We start from the raw sequence: 22722 nt of genomic DNA on the forward strand, positions 1-22722 counted from the left end.
CATGATTTATTTCCTCTAATTTAGATTTTTTTTTTCATATAAATTTAGTGTTATTATCTGTATGTTGATTTTGCTTACTTACATTTAGTCATGTGTGCCGTCTTAGACAAAGTGTGCTAGCGCATTTGACTTTCACATAGAGAGTGGATATTTCCAAAGTGTTTTCTTTTGTATAATTTTTTTCTAGAGGTCACCTCCCAAATAAAGTGGTATTAGAATAAGACTATATGATTGTTATTATGTAAATGAAATAATTTAGAGTTCAAGCATCATATTCAAGCTCAAACTATTCAATTACTTTATGGAAAAGATAAGTACAAAAGATATTTTTATATGGAAAAGACTTATATTATCCCATTAAAGATAATCAAATGAATAATGAAAATTAATCAAATAAAAATGATGGTTATTGAATCATAAGGCTATATGTTATGTTCACCAAGAAGTTGATGAAAGCACTTTCATCTCACATTTCAACATGTTTATATCTATGATGTCACAACCTAGCCCAACAGGACAAGTCCTATCGTGTTAAGCTGTAATTCCAAATCCTCTAGTGTAATTTTTTAAAAAAAAATATTCAAAACGTTTAGAATCTCAATCTTTATAGCATATAAAAAATTACGTGATAAAAATTTTTTCAGTGCAAATTTATTCTTATTTTTTGATAATAGAAATATAAATTAATCAAAAATTTTGAAAAATAGTTTGTATTTTTGAAAATTGAGATAGACATAATGTGACATACCTAGATCGGGAGAACTTTTTAAATTGGGTCAACATCTAAAAGTGACCCAAAGCGGCCCAAAATCCCTTCCTCTATCTCAAATTAAATTCCCTCTCGTCTCTCTTGCTCAACAGCTGTGGTGCTCAAAATGAATTGAATAGTGGATTTAAAATATATTTAAAGCGCATATAATTGCCAAGCATTGCGGCGTCACCATCCAAGGTTGCGACACTAGTTCAAATTCCAAAAACCCGAGGCTACAGTACGGGGGCACCACTTTTAAGCACCGTAACGCTAGGCACTATAACATTGCAGCACAAAAGCACTCAACATTGCGATGCTCCAAAGGAAAAAAAAAAAAAGATTTTTCCAAAATGTGTTTCAAACCCATGGGACTCAATTCAGAACACATTCAACCTTTTTTTGATACATCAAAACACTTCCAAATACATACAAATGGGTTCAAAACATAAAATTTTAAACATTTATTTTTTTAAAATTGAGTCATAACAGGTAGAACAAAACTCTTAATTTGGATGATGAGTCAAAGGAGATATCCAAGTATATAATCAACATAAAATGTAATTATTATGAAAAGCTTGCACACATGAAGAGGGCATAACATTTTAAAAGAAGGCAACAAAATTAATGTAGTTTCTATTATTGACAATGAATATATAAATTTTATATGGTAATTACCAATATGGGTAGTTGCTTCAGAAGCTTCATTTCATGTTATATTAAGGCATGAAACCTTCTCTCCTATAAGAAAAATGATATAGGAAAGTGAGAATAAATAATATTAGTGTTCATGAGTATTGCTATTGTTTAATCATAAACCTACATTGGGTGCAAAGTCTTTTTGAGGAATACTAGAAAAGATAGTGAATGCAACTGAAGATGTTCCTTTAGAGCTATGGGTTAATTAGCTTAGTCACATTAACTAATAAATGTTTAGGATTATTTTAAAGATGCAATTCACAATATTAAAGGGTGTCCTTAGAACTTAATTTGTATTCATTGCTTAGAAAACAATAGAAAGTATTTTCATAGAATGCCTCCATATAGATCTTATAATGTACTTGATTTGATTCACTCTAATTTATGCTCTTTGTATGTAATAATTATGGGCATAGATAATGGTGGTGAATATAATGTTCGATTTAAAAACTATTGCGATGAAGAAGGGTACAAATCTTGAGAAGATACCCCTCAATACACTTGCATCTAAAAGAATACACATTACAATCAAGGAGACTATTTGATGAAAGACATTAAATTTACTTTCCTAGATGTGAGAGAAGATAGTTAATAGCAAAATAATAATAATGTACTTTCTTGGTCTATAGACATGATCGATGACTTTGACAATAGGCTATAAGATCCAACTAAAGAAAAAAGTGATCTTAAGCAAAGCTAAAATTTTCTTTGAATATTAAAGTATGAATGACTTTGAGAAATAAAAATCAAATTCTAGAGATGAAAAATTTATTGACATGAATTCCTCCAATGTTGTTTATATAGTGGTGACATGTGCTTTTCTTAGCAGTTACAATGGGCGTCATCCTTAGCGTTGATAGCAAACATTAATGATGTTGGTGATGATAAATGACGACGTATTTTGCAACATTGAGAGTTAGCATGATTGGAAATACCAAACGTCAACGTTATTGGCGATGGTGAACGTTAGCTTTGTTGAGAATATAAAATTTTAACATTGTTGGCGATGATGGATGTCAATGTTGTAGGCTATATATGACTTTAATTTTGTTGGCGATATATGACTTTAGTTTTGTTGGCAATTTTGGATGTTTGTCTTGCTGGAAATCAATGGTATTGAATTATAAGCATTTAAGAATAAAAAAAGGCTTAATCCTTCAAATGGTCATACCAAGTTTTCAACAATTCTTTCAAGTTGGGATGTAAATGACCCGAGCTTGTCTTGTGTTCATGTTGAGCTTGTATCTGAAATTCTTTGTGAACATTGTGTTTGTGTTCGGTTCGTTTGAATTTGAACCAAACACGACTAGAGCATGATAGAAAAAATAATGTACTTTCTTAGGCTATAGTTGTGATGACTTTGATAATAGGTTATATGATCCAACTGAAGAAAAAGTGATTTGAGGTAGAGCTGTAATTCTCTTTGAATATTAAAATATGAAAGATTTTGATAAATACAATTCAAATTCTAGAGATGAAAATTTTATTGACATGAAGTCCTCCAATGTTGGTTATATAGCGGTTATGCTTTTCTTAGCAGTTACAATGGACGACATTCTTGGCGTCAATAACAAACATTGACGATGTTGGTGATGATAAACAACAACATTATTTCCAACATCATGTGTCAGCGTCATTGGCAATACCAAACATCAATGTTATTAGTGATGGTCGACGTTAGCTTTGTTGGGAATTGAAGGTTTCAATATTGTTGGAGATGATGGATGTCAATGTTGTTGGGTGATATATGAATTTAGTTTTGTTGTCAATTTTGGATGTTTGACTGGCTAGAAATCAATGGTGTTGAGTTATAAGCATTTTAGAATAAAAAAAAAAGGCCTAGTCGCTCAAATGGTCATACCAAGTTTTCAACTATGCTTTCAAGTAGGGGTGTAAACGCCCGAGCTTGTCTTGTGTTCATGTTCAGCTTGTATCTAAATTTTTTTGTGAACATTGTGTTTGTTTTTTGCTCGTTTGAATTTGAGTCAAACACGAGTAGAGCACGATAGAAAGATTACATTTATCTACTAACCAACTGTATATATATTATCACGTTCTATTGAACAATGCTCTATTTGCATTAAACATGATAAAAGTATAAACTCAAAATAATTGTTCAATATCAGCTTGCTTTCTAAATGAATGAATTAAATAAGAGTTTCTAAGTGAGCTGAGCACCAAATGTTTGCGAACGATAAGATTTTTTAGCAGTCCTATTTTCAAGTACTTAATATGTATCTATTTTGTCCTCGAATTGAAGAAGTTTTAGTATCGCCGAGTTTGTATGATCAAAATGTCCATTTCGATCATAAATTTATCGACAATATAGTTCCGTTAATCCCATAGTTGATTGTAAATTTTCTAATTTGAATACTTTATATATTTGAGATCGATAAATTTGTTTCAAAGCCAATGCTTACTCAAATAAATGTTCAAATATCAATGGTCATGTTCCATTTCTTGCTTTTAATAATGTTAAAAAAAATGTTTAAATCAGGAAAAGACTTTATTCAAAATTTTCCCCTCAAAATATGCTTTAAATTGGCTTTCATTTTTCCACCTAAAAAAATTTAGTACATATGGTACACATTTAGGCCACATAAATTTAGTACCGTTAACCCATTTATATTGAAGGACTTATTATGCATCATCCCATTTGGCCTATAATAATTCAGTGTTAAACAAAAAGCTCGTAAATTTCAATAGACATTCCTTCTTTCTTTTCAAACTTCTACAGTTGGTCCTATGTCTCTTCATGAATAGCCCCAACTACATGCACAACAGTACAACTTTTAAGCCTCTAAAAATTGAAACAACAATCTCTATTCATAAGTAGATTGATTGGTTTAGGTTTTTTTTGAGACATATTTTTTATTATTTTTTAAAGTAGCTTCTTAGTATAAAAATTTCTTTAATTAGAAATTTTTTTGTACTAAAAAGTTGATTTAAAAATGGTAAAAAAACTGTCCCAAACGAAGCCTTAGTAAAAATGATAAAAAGCTGTCCCAAATTCTGATATCATTAAGACACTCAAATGCTCAATAAACGGCCCACGATCAAGGGATTCAACATCGGCTGTCCAGTCAAACAACTTCCAATTTATCCTTAATCTTCCTCCTATTTATTGGACATGTAACTCTTAGAAAACTATAAATAGACCCTCATTTCTCATGGATAGGGGGGAGGAAAGGGCCAAAGCAAGAAGAGAAAGAAAAGAAGGAAGAGTTCTCTTGCTATCATACTTCTGACCATCTCCTGGCCACCGATCGACACCGGACTTCCGCTCGTCGCTGGATTTCTACTCGATGCCAGACTTTAGCCCGTTTCCGAACTTTACTTGATGTCAGACTTCCGCATGTCTCTAGACTCCTACTCGACGCAGGATTTCTACCTAACGCCGGACTTCTGCCAGTAGCTGGACTTTCGTCGGACTTGTACCCGACGTCGAACTTTTGCATGTCGCCGGACTTCTGCCCATCGCTAAACTATCGTCGAACTTCCACCCGACGCTGAACTTTCACATGTCGCTGGACTTTCGTCAAACTTCTACCTGACGCCAAACTTTCGTCGAACTTCTACCCGACGCTGAACTTTTACCGATAGCTAGACTTTTGTGCATCGTCGGACTTCTACCCGATGTTGGACAGCCACCCATCGTCGAATTTCTACCCGACACTAGACTTCCGTCCGTCAACGATCCTTCCTACCTCATTCACTAAACAACAGTCTTTTTGACCATTGTTGCCTGCCGACTACAGTCCTTCCGACCTTCGTCACCTACCGACTACGGTCCTTCCAACATCCGTTGCTAGGCAACGGTCTTTATGACCTCCATCACCGGCCAACTACGGTTCTTCTGACATCTGTCAATAGACAACAGTTCTTCCGACCTCTATCGCCCGCCGACTATGGTCATTCCGGCCTTAGTCGCTTATCGATTAACACATCAACAGTGATTCTTCATGTTTCCACCATGTAACACACTATGTATAATGTATATTAGTTACATTAAGCCAAGGCACCCCCCCTATTAAGGGCCTTATTTATAATCAACTGCAAATACTAGTGGATTCATTTAAGCTAGGCCAGGTCATATGGTTTTCCCCCCTTTTCAGGGATTTTTCATTGAAAAATCTTGGTCTCTTATAAATATAACACTATCTCCTTTTATCTGTATGCGTGTTGAATCTTCGTACAAAACTAAGATATTAAAATTTATACTTCTCTACCACCACGAATATTCCAGAAAGCAACAACGAGTAACAGCCTTTGTTAAGCTAATAAAAAAAAAATTTTTTTTGAAAACAAATGTACACATCGTTTATGAAAATAATACGCATATGTTTATGCTATCTATAATCAAAGAGACAAAAGCATTGAAATAGTTCCTTTTTAATAATTTGAAGCAACACACTTCTTTTAATAATTGCATGTCTTGAAGAGTAATATGTTAGTTTTATATGTTATTTCTTTAAATATTATATTTCCCAATTTTTAATTTGGAAATTTATATACATTACTCTTAAAAGTTATTATTATTATTATTATTATATACATAATAAAAAAACTATATATTCATTCACATAATCCTAAACTATTTAAATGATAAAAAAATTTCATATTCTTTAATCTCTGCATCACCTTTCCTTTGATACACATCCTTTTGATTTCATCAATATACTTTTCAACGAGATCTCATTCTGGCTTCCTTATCTTTTCTTCCTCTAAGTTCACACACACCATGCGTTTCATGAATGTCCTTTCCTAGCAAGAACCCATCACAACTTGAGAAATTGTTATGTGCGGAGACCGAACGCAAAATGCCGCATAGAGACCAATCAGAATGCACCACATTAACGATATCGAGCTGCGATAACGAGCGAAGGGGTGACATGCGCTTTCTAATTGACCTCCGGACGACATTCAACATTCGTACAGAATAATTAATCTCACAAGTTCCTGACTTCTTCTATCATCGAGGACTTCCTCAATTTTTACATGTCATTGATCTCATCGATGCCGTCATATCCTCATTGATATTACTGGAAAACTTTCTCTTCTTATTCTTCGTGATTTTTTAGAGATACAGGAAATAACATTATCGACATAGTAACATAGTTTAGATTTAGATATCAGATATATAAATGTGATTGTTTTTAAGGATTGTGTGTGTAAATCTTCTCTTTAATTTTAATGTTTCTCTATTTTTGTTAAATTTAGGTTTTAACGTTTGGAGGGTTGGCGCTATTAATGGAGCCATAAAAAATTTTTTAATATTTATTTAAATGTTAAGTAATTTTAAAAGTCAAGCATCTCATATACCAAATCCTGAAATTCCGCTTATTTTTAAAACGGCGGTGAAAGCATTCAACTTGAAAAAACCAAAGAAAAAAAAAAAAAAAGGAAAAAAGGGGGGAAAACTCACGTGAAAGCCCACAACGAAGCAACAAAAGGAATCATCCTACATTCCTTCTCTTCAACGAGATTTTATCAATCGCTCTATTTTCACTCGAAAAAAAGTAAAAAAAAATAAACGGAAATGGTATTTCGATCTGCCCACGATTCCGATTCGAATCAGTCGGAATCGTCGCCGCCGTCGAGGAATAGCCGGCGGCGCTCGAAGCCATCTCCGTCACGGCCAGCAGGAAAAGAGAGGAGAGACAACGACCGCGAGACGAGGGAGGACTCCTGCCTGCCCCCACCACGTGGCGTCCCGTGATTGGCGCCGCACCTGGTGAAGTGCCGGGTCGCGCTCTCACGCCCAGCGTCTCTCTCTCTCTCTCTCTCATCTCTATACTCCCTTTTCAATACCGAGACAGGGCAAAAGATGCTATTCCTTCTCCTTCTCCGCCTAAAGAGCCGCTTGCGATCAGCGACAAGGGAGAAGAAGAGATCTCGCCTCCGCGATCGAATCGCGTCCAATATCCGGCCTTGACGCTCTCCTGGCCTCAGGTTTCGTGCTATCCGTTCAGTTTCTTTGCTTAATTTTGACTTACGGGGCCGGCCTTTGGGGTTTTCCCTATGCGCATCAAAACCCCTTCCTGTTTCCAGTTTCCCGCGTTAATTAGATGGATTTCTGCTTTCGGATGTCTGTTTTTGGCGGAAGATTTGTAGTTGGAGTATAAATTGGTTTGGATTTTGAAGGTTTAATTCCTTGAGGGGAGTTGGTTGTTGTAAGGAGGCTTTGGCTACTGAGGGCTGGTGCTGTTTGACGATTGCTTTTGTAAAGGATTAATTACTCTATTATTACAGTTTCTTTTTTCATAGCATGTTTATGACTAAACTTTTTGTCATGTATTTTTTCTTCTTTGCGTTTATTTTACAGGTTTTGGTCTGTGCGGTTAAACTCTCATTGGCTTGTTCATCTTCCGTTTCCATTTCCTTTTTTTTTCTTTTTAATTGTAGATGGTAAGTCCATGTTAAGGGTAGAAGTAAGCAGTGTGGGAGGAATTTGGAGTTGGGGCTATTAATTGGCATGGGAGGGGGGAAGGTATTACTAGTGCAGGATGGTGGTTTTTTATGCTTGTTTATGTGATTGATTACACGCTCCTTCGTTCGTGGTTCTTGATGTATAAGATTTTTATTGCTGAACTTTTTGACATGATTCTGAAGATAAATTTTGTCATACTAGTTTTTCTTGTGTAGTTTAACTCAATTTTGTTTTAATTATAGACGTTAGTCCATGTTGAGGGCAGCATATATTGCTCAAGTGATTCATCTTGCAGATTTGGGATTCTTCTTGCTGAGTTGCTGACGTTTTGTCGTAGTTGATTAATATGGGCATGCCTTGTCCAAAATGCTAGTGATGCAGGCAGCACTGACGTGTCTAACATGAAGGAAGAAAGTTCATTAGATGATAAGATGATAGACAAGAATTGGGCCCCAATGCGCAAGAGGAAACGTAAATTATCTGGTTTGGATGAAAGTAATAGGAAGCAGGAAGCTACAATACTTGCAGAGTCTGAAAAGAGCAACTCTTCTCTTAGAAAAAAATTGAAGGAAGGCCATGATGCTTCCTCCAAGTTAAAAGGGAATGATGGAGTAAGCTCCATCTTGTTTGTTGTGCTCTTTCTACTTTCTATTTATGCATATGGTATACTTTATCTTCTAAGTATCTTATGCAACATTCAATTATTAGCCTTGGTAATCTTTATTCAAACCATCATTTCAACTTCAATTGTTACTATTTTCTCAGAACAAAGCACACAGTGAACCATGTAAGGAAAAAAAAGGTTTATTGCTCCACTGTAGCAAAAACCAAGTTGCTTGTTCCAATGAATCAGAAAACTCTTAATATTGTTTCACCTTTCATCATGTTTGATAAATAAAAAATGCTGGCCAAATGAAAATGTAGTTATTATCAACTGGTTTTCCTTCTTTTTCCATGGCTAGTGTGACTACATTATCAACTAAAGCATGTTAAGTACTGTTTAAAGCCAAATTTTATACTAGTAGTTTTTGAAAATTTATATTAAGAAATACATCATATAGCATATGCCATATTTTATTCCTTTTCTCATTGGGTTGGGCACTCTAGAAACATGTGGTTAATCGAGCGAGCAAATATGAATATTCAAGGGATACTCATATTGCTTCACATTGGAATTGAGAGTGATTGAGAGAGGAAGTCCTATGAGAGTGGATGAGTGACAATATTTTTGTCCTTGCAAGTAGACCCATGCTTTATCAGAGTGATGGTGAAATAGATGGGGATATTATTAGTAGAATTCAAGTTGGATGGTTGAAGTGGAGGAATGTTTCGGGTTTGTTGTGTGATAGAAAGTACCAAAGGTAAGATTTTATAAGATGGTGGTGGGACCTGCAATGCTTTATGGTTCTGAATGTTGGCCTTTAAAAGAGAAGTATAATATTAAGTTAAGTGTTGCTGAGATGAGTATGCTCAGGTGGATGAGTGGATTTACTCTTAGAGATAGGATACGAAGCAAGCATATCCGTGGAAAGGTTGGAGTAGCTCCAATGACGAATAAGATTAGAGAGAGTCATCTTAGATGGTTTAGTCATGTAAAACGGCGGCCTTCTGATGACCCTATTAGGAGAATAGATGTATTAGATTTGGCCCATGTTAAGAAAGCTAGAGGTAGATAATTTGTTCAAAGTTATTATACACAAGGTCAATATGTAACTAGCGTTGTCCCCTGGTTGTTAATGTTATTTAGGATAAAGCGAAATGTCTTGTTTACCGTTTGCTTTATTTTCTTAGAGAAAACAAAATTGAAAACTTGACCTTAAGCTTTCTGGGTTCATTTTTATGATTTGATTTAATAATTTTGTCATGGTATTGTTATGAAACTATTCAGTCAGAGTTTTACTGAAAGTTAACACCCAAGAATGATTTTCTTTAACCAGTTCCTACTGCTGTTTTTGCATTTGGTGCATAATCAAACAATAGCTGTAGATTTTTCCGGTATTTTGGCTAAATATGAGACATCCGTAGTGCTTCCTTTGTGTGATCTCTTTATGTCCTTGAACCTTATCTCTTTCCTTTTTGCAGTATTATTTTGAGTGTGAAGAATGCGCAGTTGGTGGAAATTTGCTATGCTGTGATAGCTGTCCTCGGACATACCATCTCGCTTGTCTTAGTCCACCCCTGAAGGTTTTGTTCTATGCATTTATCTTTTTGCCTTCCTTAATGATTATATTGAATTATTTGATTTATTCTTTTGTCTTTTTAGTGCTGATTTTTCTCTTTTGGTGTTTTTTATTTCTGTAAGCATGCTCCGACAGGGAAGTGGCAATGCCGAAAGTGTTGTTCGCAAACAGAGGATACAACATTGATGACCATACAAAGCAGTTCAAGGCGTGCAAGGAGTAAAAGCACAATTCAGAAAGCAAAGGATATGAATGGTATCTCTAGTCATGGTAAGGCATCACATTCCAAGAAGACTTCTCTAAATATGAATAAATCAACCAGCAAAGGGGAAGATGCTTTTTCTAATGGAAGCACAGCTTTTACGAAGAAAGCGAGTTCCTGCCGCACTAATTCATCTAGCATAAAATCAAAGCCTTCTGGTGAAAGTAATTTGATGGTCGGGATATCAACAATAGAAGATAGTCAAACAAAGAAAAATGTTCTCTCTCTTACACGAAGGAATAGAAGTGAACAAAAGTCAATTCGTTCTCTTGTAAAATCGTCAAAGTTCAATGTCAGTGACAAGTTGTCCGAAGAGAGACCTGATGAATACAAAAATGAAAATCAGGACAATAAGCTTGACCATCCAGCTGCTCTATCTTCTCAGATATCAAAGAAAAATAGAAAAAAAAATCACAGGATTGACAATAATAAGAGAGCGAAATCTAATAATGTTAAACATGCTGAATATATTTCCAATGACATTTATGAGGATGGTTCTCTTTGCCCTGAATTGAATGACTCCAATGACACAAAGCATGAAACAAGACAGCTGAGGTTTCCAAGCAAAAAACAACTGGAGGTAGCTTTCACCCCGCAACTTATACTATTCTAGTGAGCAGTTCGTATCTTATAATCTCCATTAATTCTTTATTTCTCAGTTTCTTTGTCTTGAATTGTCCTAGTTATTTCCCTCTCTACCCCTCTTCCCCTCAGTGGGAGGTCTTGAATGAATCCAATGCCTGGAATTTACAATTTCTTCTGATCTTTAGCTATTGTTTCAACTAGGTATGAAAATAATTTTATATGACATTGGAAAAATATAGACAATTGCATTTATGATATCGGGACATTATTGGGATTATGTTCACTGCTGATTTGAGAAGTTTCTTGTTAATTTATGTAGCTATTTTTTCTTATGATGCTAATATATGTAATTGTTTGTTTGTGCTAATTGTGCAGACATCTCCTCTTGTAGCATCCTCTATATCTCTTGACGATGGATTTGGAGGAAGGGTTGAGAATGAAATGAATTTTAATGAGAATTTATCTGGTGAAGTTCAACAAGTAAATCAGCACAAATTTTATTGTTTATTCCTATCTTACTTTCTTACGCAAATAATTTCTTAAATTGAAGGATGTTAATTTAAATATACTTGCATTTTTTCGTCTATTATGAGTGCTGTAAATTTACATTCTTTCTTTTGTTTCAAAAGGTTGACCGCATTTTAGGGTGTCGTATTCAAAGTTGGTCTTCGCATGTTGATAAAACAAATGGAATTACCACTTCTCAAACAGAAAACAAGGCAGGCAGGCTGGAAAGTAAATTACCATCTTCTGATTTATCTCGTGAAGAAAATCAAGACCAACCTGATGAAGGCTGTGATGACAGTAGAGTCCTGGACAAGAAGAATTCAAATTTTACCCTGGATAAGAGTCATCAAGGTGTTGCAAATTCTATTACTGGAAAAATTGCGGGCGATGTCTCTGATGAGGCAAATGGAGATGTTAAGGGAAAACCATTTGAGACTGGTGAACACATGGGTAAGGCCAAAAGCATTGGGTCGTCAGTTTCACAATCTCCCATGACTAATTGTATGACTAGCGAAGTGTTTGACCTTCCTGGGGTCCCTGTTGCTGGTGATCTAATTGAAACAAGAGTTGGTAAGGATGGTTTGGAAGGGAGCATAGCTGTGAAATATCTTTATTCAGAAAGTAACAATGATCATCACACTCCAGTCTCTGACTTCCCTGTCACTTGTGAGCCACAAGATATCCATTTAATGAGCACAGGTTCTAAATCCGATTACTGTGTTGAAAATGTTATGCTGAACCAGCCAGTACCCGACTTGAGGCTTGAGAAAAATGATGCTGTTATTTATGAATTTTTTGTTAAGTGGGTAGGTAAATCAAACATACACAACAGTTGGGTTTCTGAAAACCAGTTGAAACTTTTAGCTAAGAGAAAATTGGAGAATTATAAAGCTAAGTATGGAACTGCTATCATAAATATATGTGAAGATCAATGGTGTCAGCCACAGCGTATTATTTCTTTACATGAATCTGATGCTGGACGTGAAGCCTTAGTTAAATGGAGTGGCCTCCCTTACGATGAGTGCACCTGGGAAAAGTTAGAAGACAATGTAGTTCAAAATTTTTGTTATCTTATTTCGGAATTCAAACAGTTTGAAAGCCAGGCTTTGGACAATGATGCTAGAAATGATATTGCTAAAAGAAAAATCCAAGAAGTAATTTCCTTGACAGAGCAGCCAAAAGAGCTTAAAGGAGGATTATTATTTCCACATCAGTTAGAAGCTTTAAACTGGCTTCGCAAATGTTGGCACAAGTCGAAAAATGTTATACTTGCTGATGAAATGGGACTTGGCAAAACAGTGTCTGCTTGCTCTTTCATTTCATCCTTGTATTTTGAATTTAAGGTTAAGTCACCTTGCCTTGTCTTAGTTCCGCTCTCCACAATGCCAAATTGGCTAGCAGAATTTGCATCATGGACTCCTCATTTGAATGTTGTGGAGTATCATGGCTGTGCAAAAGCAAGATCCATAATAAGACTGCATGAGTGGCATGCTATCGCTTCAGATGGGTCACATAAGAAGACTAAATCATACAAATTTAATGTTTTGCTGACCACTTATGAGATGATTCTTGCTGACTCGTTTCATCTACGTGGAGTTCCATGGGAACTTCTTGTTGTTGATGAAGGCCATCGGCTGAAAAATTCTGGAAGTAAACTTTTTAACTTGCTCAATTCATTCTCTTTCCAACAACGTGTTCTATTGACTGGAACTCCTTTACAGAATAACATTGGCGAAATGTATAATTTACTGAGCTTCTTACAGCCTGCCTCATTCCCCTCTCTCTCTGCTTTTGAAGAGAAGTTCAATGACCTTCCGACAGCTGAAAAAGTAGAAGAGTTGAAAAAGCTTGTAGCACCTCATATGCTTCGGAGGCTTAAAAAAGATGCCATGCTGAACATCCCTCCTAAAACTGAGAGGATTGTTCCTGTTGAGTTGACATCCATACAGGCCGAGTACTACCGTGCAATGCTTACCAAGAATTATCAAATATTGCGTAATATTGGCAAAGGGGTTGCTCAGCAGTCAATGCTGAACATTGTCATGCAACTACGCAAGGTTTGCAATCATCCATATCTCATTCCTGGAACCGAACCTGAAACTGGTTCTGTGGAATTCCTACAGGAGATGCGCATAAAAGCATCAGCAAAACTTACTTTGTTGCACTCTATGCTCAAAATTCTACGTAAGGATGGCCATCGTGTGCTTATTTTTTCACAGATGACCAAACTTCTTGATATACTTGAGGACTACCTAACTGTAGAATTTGGTCATGGAACATTTGAAAGAGTTGATGGGTCTGTATCAGTGACAGATCGTCAAGCAGCAATATCTCGGTTCAATAAAGATAAAACTCGTTTTGTCTTCTTACTGTCAACACGTTCTTGTGGACTTGGGATAAATTTGGCTACTGCAGATACTGTTATTATATATGATTCTGATTTTAATCCGCATGCTGATATACAGGCAATGAATAGAGCACATAGAATTGGGCAGTCAAACAGGCTACTTGTGTACAGGCTTGTAGTTCGAGCTAGTGTTGAGGAAAGAATTCTGCAGCTTGCTAAGAAGAAATTGATGCTTGATCAACTATTTGTGAACAAGTCAGGATCTCAAAAGGAAGTGGAAGACATTCTTCGGTGGGGAACAGAGGAGCTTTTTGGTGATTTTGATGGTGCAATTGGTCAAGATTCAAGAGAGAATTCTATTAGCAAAGTTGATACTAATACAAATTTAGAGCACAAGCATAGAAGAAGAATTGGTGGCTTGGGAGATGTTTACAAGGACAGGTGTACTGATGGTGGCATGAAAATTGCATGGGATGAAAGTGCAATATTAAAATTGCTAGATCGTTCTGACCTTCAAACAAATGTATCAGAGAACACTGATGGTGATTTGGATGGTGACATGCTTGGTTCAGTAAAAGTGAGCTTTAAGTTCAGCTTTACAGTTATTGCCTGTTTCATTCTTTCTGGACATTCTTCATTCATCTAATTGCAATACATTGTTTTATAATATCCATTTTATGGTCATAAGCTGTGTTTTTCTTAAGGTGCATTTAATTTACTTGGGACTTCTTTTCAGCTTTTTAATTCCAAAACTATTAATATAATTATTTGAATAAGTAGTTGTAAAAGTTGACGCCATAGCTTTCAAAATTTTCATGAATGGAATGTTGAGGATTTTAATGATGTTCTTCTAAAAAAATTCGGTTTCTATTAACTAAATTTTTTTTTACAAGTTTTATTATTTTACCTTGTTTTATTTATTTGTTTTATGGTTTTGTTATGTAGATTTATTTTGAATGTTGGTGATACAATCTTACTCGTAGTTTAGGGCAAATGGAGATCCCAGCTTAAAACAAAAACCTCTGAACTAAAATCCCCCTAGGTTAGAGCGGTTTACCTGAGAACTACAACTTTGTTAGGTTTCTTGAAAATAGTGGTTGCAATCCAGTGGTTAATGTGGCTGAAAAAAGAAAATAGCTACAATAGGTGGTCAACTGCTATTCTTGAAATTCAGGCTGAGAAGAAGGTTGTAGACAGCCTTTGGAATTGATTTTTGGGTAGAATAGGAGAGCACTGCATCTCCCCTGATCACTAACCTTCTCCCTTCCACCAGCAGCTCCATCATCAATGCCCCCTAGTTGACCTTTGTGTCTCCCAAGGTCTACAGGCACTTTATTTTCAAGATGACATCAGTGCTTCCTAACTTCAATGGGAGAAAATTCTCTCTCACCTGAACCCCCTTTATGATCAACACTACTCCCCTACATATCCCCTGGCCCGTCTCCACCTTCCTTGTATCCATCATCCCTCCATAACACCCCCTGTATCTACTAATGTCACCCCCAATAGGTCCACGACCTGGTTGGAGATGGAATTGTAGGTAACCCTACTGTCAAACAACACCACTACCTCCCTGTTTGCTATTTCTCCATTCACCTTCATGGTATGACTCAGAGTAAATCCTACCACTGAGTTCAGGGAGACCTCTGCCACATCAAAATACAGCTTGTCCTCCTCCTCACCCCCTATCTCACTCTCACCTCCCTCAGCTTATTCGTTATCACAGACAGAGAGAATCTGAAGAGTTCGATCCCTGCACCTATACCCTGGAGTATATTTCTCTTCACATCTGAAGTATAGCCCATTCACCCTCTTCTCCTGCATCTCCCTCTCCATTAGTCTTTTGAAGTTCACCCAACTTCCTCCTCTTACTGGCCTCTCCCTTTGGGTCTCACGAATGTTGCCCGATGCAGGCCCTTTGGGTACTAAGAGAGTGGTGGTCATCTGGTAAGAGCCATAAGAATTGCTGCCTCTGGCTCCCCTCTCATGGTATTTCTGATCCTTCACTAGTTGTGCCAACTCCATAGCCTCTCCCAAGTCATGAGGCCTCATGACCCTCACTATTGCCCGGATCTCTGATTTGAGTCCCTTCATGAAATTCCCCTCAATAGTCTCTGATAGTCGGTCCAATCGACTCGCCAAGTACTCAGACCTCTCACGATAATTTGCCACTAAACCCTCATGCACAAGTGCAGAGAATTGTTCATAGAAGTCCCCTCCATTGCCACTTTGGAAATATTCTAATAAGCATTCCTTGAACTCCCTCTAACTTTGTATGGGCCTCCTCATGTCTCTCCACTGGTACCAAGCCAATGCCTTCCTTTCTAAACATAAGTCAACGACTATCAACCCATTGACGACGAAATTTATCTCTTTCTTGTAGATCCATCCACGTGTATTCTCCCCTTCAAATATGGGCATCTTTAGGACTATCAAGCTTGGGATCTCCCCCATTTCCTCTTATTCCTCTATAATTTCCCCTTCCCCAAGCGTTCAATCCTCCTCAAGTTTCCCGATCCTCCCTTCCATGCTCATATCCATACTCGTATTCACTTTCTCCCCTCCTTTCAAAATCGACACCCCTCCAACCATAATCTCCCTCTTTTCCTTTCCAATCACCCCCCTTGGTTCATGGCCTCCATAACCACGCCTCTCTCCATACCTTCCACCTCTCTCCTCTATGATCTCCACATCATTTTCACTCCTATGAATTTCAAAATTTGTATTTCTCCCTATTGGTCCTCTTGCCTTCGATGCTGCCGATTGATTTTGATGTTCCAAAATCTTCTTCTCCATCTCATAAAGATCGAAAACTTTGTCTTCCATGGAAGATATTCGATCCTCCACCGTTGCTGTCATTCAGTCATTTGGCTCATTTATCCTTCAAAGCGTTCTTCCAACGCATCCACTTTCTTGGCCTCCATCAATAACCGGATTTTTGTAGACTAAAAAAATATGGATCTTGTCCCTAAAAATAGCAAAACGCCCATCTTCCTGCAATTTCACAAAAATAGCCCAAAAATATTCCCAAAATCTGCTATGATATCAATTTGATAGGAAACACTTGAAGATCTCGAATAAACCATATCAATCTTTGCAAAAAGCAGCAAGAAATCTCCTCCAAACTCCAAGGGAACTAGAAAAACTATAATTTTATTGCAATAATCAAAGATAATAGAAGGAAAATACCAAGATATAGTCGATCCTCAATTCGAGAGGAGGATCTATCTCTCCCAATCCTTAGACGCTGCTAGAACCCAAAACGTCGAACTCCAACCACAATTAAAGCTTACAATTAAACCACATAAGCCAAAATCCTCCCTAGCCCTAGCCGCCCCCTCATTCCTAATTGAATTCCCTAGTGGGCCCCACCCAAGCTTTGGGCGAGAATTCCAAGAGGGCGGACCTGCTTGGTTCGCCTCTTGTAAACTTAGGCCTGCCCCTTGCCAAGGGCCGGCTGGACCAGTCCATCATGGATCGGTCTAACATAATGTTGTTGTTCTTGAAGGCCTGGACTGAGAAGACGAGGCCTTAGACATATTAGAGAAAGAATTTTGGGAAGAAAAAAGAACAGTGTGGTTGTTCTTGAAGGTTTGGGTGGCTGTTCTTGCAGTAGAAATGAGCAGGGAGGCAGGCTGGCCGAACCTAGCAGCCGACTATTACCGTGGACAGCGAAACCGTGTACAGCAACAAGGGGAAGAAAGAGAAGGATTAGACCCTGCAGACTCTATGGCAGAACTTGTTGGCGTTTACCTGGCTGTTTGGTAGAGAAGGACTGGCGCTTCGAGGCTCCAAGAGAGGAACTAGTGGTTGAAAACTGGAGGAGGGAGGATCGGTTCTTGGATTCTTCAAGAACAGAATCGGCAGCCCGAAGAATTTGGAGGGAGGAGGAGAGAATTCTTGGAGACTCCAAGAGGGGGCCCAGAGGGCAACATTACTTAAGAAAGTATCTACTTAATTGATCAGCCAAAATCTGTCTAACCCTCAATCCCATGGCCTTTAAATAGGCAATTTTGTTATAATTTACATAAAATCCTTCCAAACTCTCAGAATGCAGAAATAATATAAGAAAATCTAAAATAATTTTATTAAAGCACTAATTAATTACTTGGAGGAGATTAACACTTGATAATCCAACTAGGCTTTTATTAATAGGCCTCTTTAGGTCCTCGTGGGCCCAAAGTTGGGTAACCTCTTTAGGTCTTCGTAGGATCTACAACGGTAATTTTAATAGTACTTCTTTGACCGTTAGCTTGATATGTATCAGTTGGTGTTTGAAACTACATTCTAAAATGTCTCAGCTTCTGCTGATGAACTAAAGCAATTCATCATTCTTTCTTCAATGCCTTAAAAGTAGCATGCATTTTTTTCCTCATATTCAGACTTTGGCATTGATATTGTTCTGTACTTTTATGGCCTTTGTGGATATAATTCATAATTCCTTTGATGTGGTCCAGGGCTGCAATATTTTGAGACCTGGGTTGGTTTGATATTTTAAAAGATGCGCTTGATTTTTTATTTTTATCACCATTATAAGATTTGTTCGCTTAAGGTTCATGTCTGTGCCTAGTTCATTCTTGCATTATCTTAAATTAAATAGAAATTCCTCTACCATCTTATGCATCTTGAAAAATGCATTATGCTTGTTTATATATTGTTGCATCAGTTCAGATTCTCGTTCTATGCTAGGAGATGTAAATTGTAAAATACATTACGTTTGTATGTATAGGTGCAAATCTATTGTTTTGTGCAATTAAAATGTGAAGCAGCAATTAGGGGTTAGTTTGTGCTATTGAAATGCTGAAATCTGATTTGTTTTCAGTTGGAAAGATTGGAGATTACAACTAGATATTTTAGTACACATGACTCGCTCAATTGTAATTTCTGGGAGTGATTGATAAATGCAGCCACACATGCATATTATAGAGGCTGATACTTTGATTCAAAATTGTGATCGCCAGGCCACAATGGAATAAAGTCAACGAATACAATATTAAATATGGGCAAATAGTTTTTAAAGCTATTCATCTCGTAACTGGATTATCTGCTACCAACAAATCAAGTCCTCTAATGGATTTTGAAACCAAATAATTACTTTTTTGTTTTATTTTGATATCTTCATAACCTAAATTTTTATTAGATTTGAATTTTAGGGGATATTACCTCTTGAGGCAGTGTTTTTTTTCACATATAGCTACATTATATTTATTAAGGGAGCAGTCCATTCCAAACAGGGGAGAGGTAAATGAGTTGATTATTATTAATATCAAGGAATGAAACCGAAGTTAACAAATGGTTTACCATTCCTGTATATCGGATTTGTATAGAAACATAGATATTAGTGGGACTCAAAATTAATGGCAATAGTTGAAATGAACTGACATTGTTTAATGTGGGGTATCCAAGGGAAAATAATTATAGAGAACAATTCTTACAACAGATCTGGAAAAAACTTAACAACTATAGCAAATTCTCAAATTTGACCTGAATTTGTTTTAGAAAATGATAATTTTATTTTCACTTATAAGAAGTAAAACGTATAAAAGATGCAAATTAAGAATGATGGGAGAATTAAATCCAAATTCAAACGGGAATACTGTAAAGTCAAATTGTTTTTTATTTTTTTTTTGCATTAACTTCTAGCTTTTTTTCCCTTTGCTTGGAATTGCCAGGAAGTTCCTTACTCGATTTTCTTGATTAGTCAAATTTGAAGTTCCTGGAATCAGATAATGGTTTGCTCGCAATCTTTGAATTTATTACTATGTCCGCTGTCTTTGTTATTCAGCTATTGGTGCATATTTTTTTTATGATCAGAACACATCAATTATTGTTTTTCTTCTTTAATATGGGCTATTTATTATTTTTCTAGTCTTTGGATTGGAGCGATGAGCAGCTAAATGGAGAACCTGGTGGAACTGTGATGACAGCTGATCTTGCTGGTGATGGTTGTGAGCCATATGAGACTAAGGAAGATAATACAAACACTGTCGCAGAGCAAAATGAATGGGACAAGCTTCTACGTGACAGGTGATAAATTGATCCTAGATACCACTAAGTTGGAACATTTGCTCTCGTGGTCGTGTACCCTCTTCCTCTTACTGTAATAAAACAGATGTAGCTTTCTATGAATTTGATGTTCAGACTTGCTTTACTCTTTTGCATGCAACGGATGGTAATGGTGGCCATGTTAATGGATAGTTACATTTGGTTTTCTCAAAGGAGACACTTCAAGGTTTCACGAGTTATTTTACTAGGCCCTTTAGTGTTTATACTTTATAAATTAATTTTACCTTCCACTTCTTAATTCTATCACTTTTTTTTTTAACCGACGTGTTCCCTCAAGTCCTGCTTCTTGCTGTGTTGGCTTGTTAACTGGCACTTTTTCTCATACCATTGGTAGGTATTTTAACCTCTTTCGTGAATGGACTGCATGATTTTTTCGGGGGAAAGCAAGTGTAACTGATATCTGTTGCCCAGTAAAAAGTAGATTCTCCTTTAATTGGTTAAATTTCTGTTGTTCTATTTTGTCAAGTGAGCTACTATTATTTATACATTTCAGTGATTAACTACTGCCCCTCGTTAATGAGGCGATGATATTAAATTTTTTTCTTCTGATATCTAGTCAAAGCAAAAGGGGAAAATATAATTTTATTTAATCTCATAAAATTCTCAACAGATGCCATGGTGCCTAAATTAGGAGTAAAGATTTGGATTAAGCTGGAGCTGAATTAAATTTGAAGGGTTGTTTTGGTATCCTTTCAGTTGGATTACATCAAGGATCAACCTTAAGCCCATATCTTTTTGCTTTAGTCGTGGATGTTTGGTTAGACATTCGCAAGAGGCTATATCCTCGTGTATGATTTTTGCTGATGATATTCTTCTTGTTGATAAACTAGAGAGGGAGTTGAAGGTAAACTTGAATTATGGAGGTCAACCTTAGAGTCTAAAGGCTTTTGTTTGAGTAGATCTAAAACTGAATATATGAAGTGTAATTTTAGTAATAATAGATCTAGTGGGGGGATTGTGACTTTGGGCAATCAAGTCATTAATAGCACATGTTTTAGATATCTTGGGTCTATTGTTCAGAGTGATGGTGAAATAGATGGGGATATTATTAGTAAACTTCAAGTTGGATGGTTGAAGTGGAGGAATGCATTAGGCTTGTTATGTGATAGAAAAGTCACTCTCAAACTTAAGGGAAAATTCTATAAGATGGTGGTGAGACCTGCAATGCTTTATGGTGCAGAATGTTGTCCATCAAAAGAGAAGCATAATATTAAGTTAAGTGTTGCAGAGTTGAGGATGCTCAGGTGGATGAGTGACTTTACTCTTAAAGACTGAATACGAAATGAGCATATACGTGAAAAGGTTGGAGTAGCTCCAGTGGAAGATAAGATTAGAGAGAATCGCCTTAGATGGTTTGGTCATATAAAACTGCCGCCTTCTGATGACCCGGTTAGGAAGGTAGATGTATTAAATTTGACTTATGTTAAGAAAGGTAGAGGTAGACCTAAAGAGACATAGTTAGAAAATATTAGAAATGACCTTTCTTTATTAGATTTAGATGAGAATTTGATCCTTAACATGACACAATGGAGAAAAAGGATTCATGTGGCCGACCACATATAGTGGGATAAAGACTTGTTGTTGTTGGTCATTTTGATATCCTTTAGAAGCTTTTTCCAAAACTTGTGCTAGAGTGTGAATCATATTGGGTGCAAGTCGGCCTCTCTACATCAGGGAGTGTCTTCAACACCAAATCTTAAGATAATAGATTATTGACTAGATGATTGACACTAGTTAATATATCTAAAACATATTTTGTAAACCCAAAATTATCATACTCCTGAGCATATCTCCATGTTATATGTGAGTTATCCACTTCATCCACCAGGGCCCCTTATTCTAGATATTTTTTGTGTCAAGCAAGTTCATATACAAGAGACACCAAAGAGTTTAGTTTACTCACTAAGGTTCCAACTTGGGAGTTGGTTGAACTTGCCTAATATTGTGAAAGCTAACCAGAGACTATGAAACCGAGAAATTGCATTTGTGAAGGGCCTAGTAAAACCCCGGATATTGTGCTGCTCCTAGAGGATTTTGAATCACTAGGTGGGTGTCAAGTTGTGGGGATACAACTATAAGTCTTGGCATGCAGTAGAGAGATTTATTTTTAATCAAATAGCTTAAGCCAACAATTGAGTAGCAATCACCAGTATATCTAAAACTTTTTTTTCAACCATGTCGATGTGAGACTGGTCCTAAAACCAAAACTACCATTCTTTGTGATGACCTGCAACGTGAGCAAACTCGATTGCTTGACAAATCATGGAGGTATCTTTGAACTTCTTCCAAAACCACCTTTCTCTATTTTATTTATTTTGTTATTTATGTAGTATGATGATAGGAAATACTTGATTTCAAGTATTCCCTAATCACTTTAGCAACAAATCTCAAGGCGAGCTGCTGTCCACAGCAGGAAATCAGCCCAAAACAGTAGAAAAAACGAGGAAAACTGCTGGAGACTAGGAGAAAACACCGGTATTTTACTAGTAGATGATGAAAATAGCAAAGATACAATTTGTTCTTCGATTCGAGAGGAAGAACGTACTCTCCAAAGTCTCCGGCGAAGCCAAGAGCCCAAAACAAAACCTAGATCTCAAAGAGAAAACTCAAATTCAAGATGCGGAGCTAATTCCCCCCCAAACTCCTAATTATACAAAATTAATCATAAAGGACAATCATAAACTTCCTAAAACGTTCAAAATTTCCCTCCTAAACTCCACGGCTCACGGCAGAGCCGTTTCCGCCCAGGCGGCTCTCTCGCGTGCGTCTCGCGTAGACGCGGACCGGTCCCTGCTGGACCGGTCCAACCGGCCCATCCTGGGCCGGTCTAACATTACCGCCCTCCCAAAGAATCACCTTGTCCTCAAGGTGAAAATCTGGAAACTGCTGTTTCGCTAT

General features: G+C 36.8%; 1 protein-coding gene across 4 annotated transcripts in view; it reads left to right on the top strand.

Moving 5' to 3' along the window:
• Positions 1-6853: 6853 nt before the first annotated feature.
• The window catches only part of LOC110093019 (protein CHROMATIN REMODELING 4), a 25682-nt gene continuing 9813 nt past the window's right edge, over positions 6854-22722 (top strand). The window contains exons 1-7 of one of the 4 annotated variants that reach the window (XM_020817759.2): positions 6854-7399; positions 8173-8488; positions 9960-10061; positions 10180-10899; positions 11280-11384; positions 11534-14335; positions 19628-19785. In XM_020817759.2, the coding sequence (XP_020673418.1) occupies positions 8279-8488; positions 9960-10061; positions 10180-10899; positions 11280-11384; positions 11534-14335; positions 19628-19785 (4097 nt within the window). In that variant the 5' untranslated portion in view covers positions 6854-7399; positions 8173-8278. Of the gene's footprint in view, positions 7400-8172; positions 8489-9959; positions 10062-10179; positions 10932-11279; positions 11385-11533; positions 14336-19627; positions 19786-22722 lie in introns of those variants that run through there. The other 3 variants (XM_020817761.2, XM_020817763.2, XM_028691827.1) reach the window with 3 other exon arrangements.

The sequence above is a fragment of the Dendrobium catenatum genome, unplaced genomic scaffold, assembly GCF_001605985.2.
Source record: "Dendrobium catenatum unplaced genomic scaffold, ASM160598v2 original_scaffold_73082, whole genome shotgun sequence".
Taxonomy (NCBI): Eukaryota; Viridiplantae; Streptophyta; class Magnoliopsida; order Asparagales; family Orchidaceae; genus Dendrobium; species Dendrobium catenatum.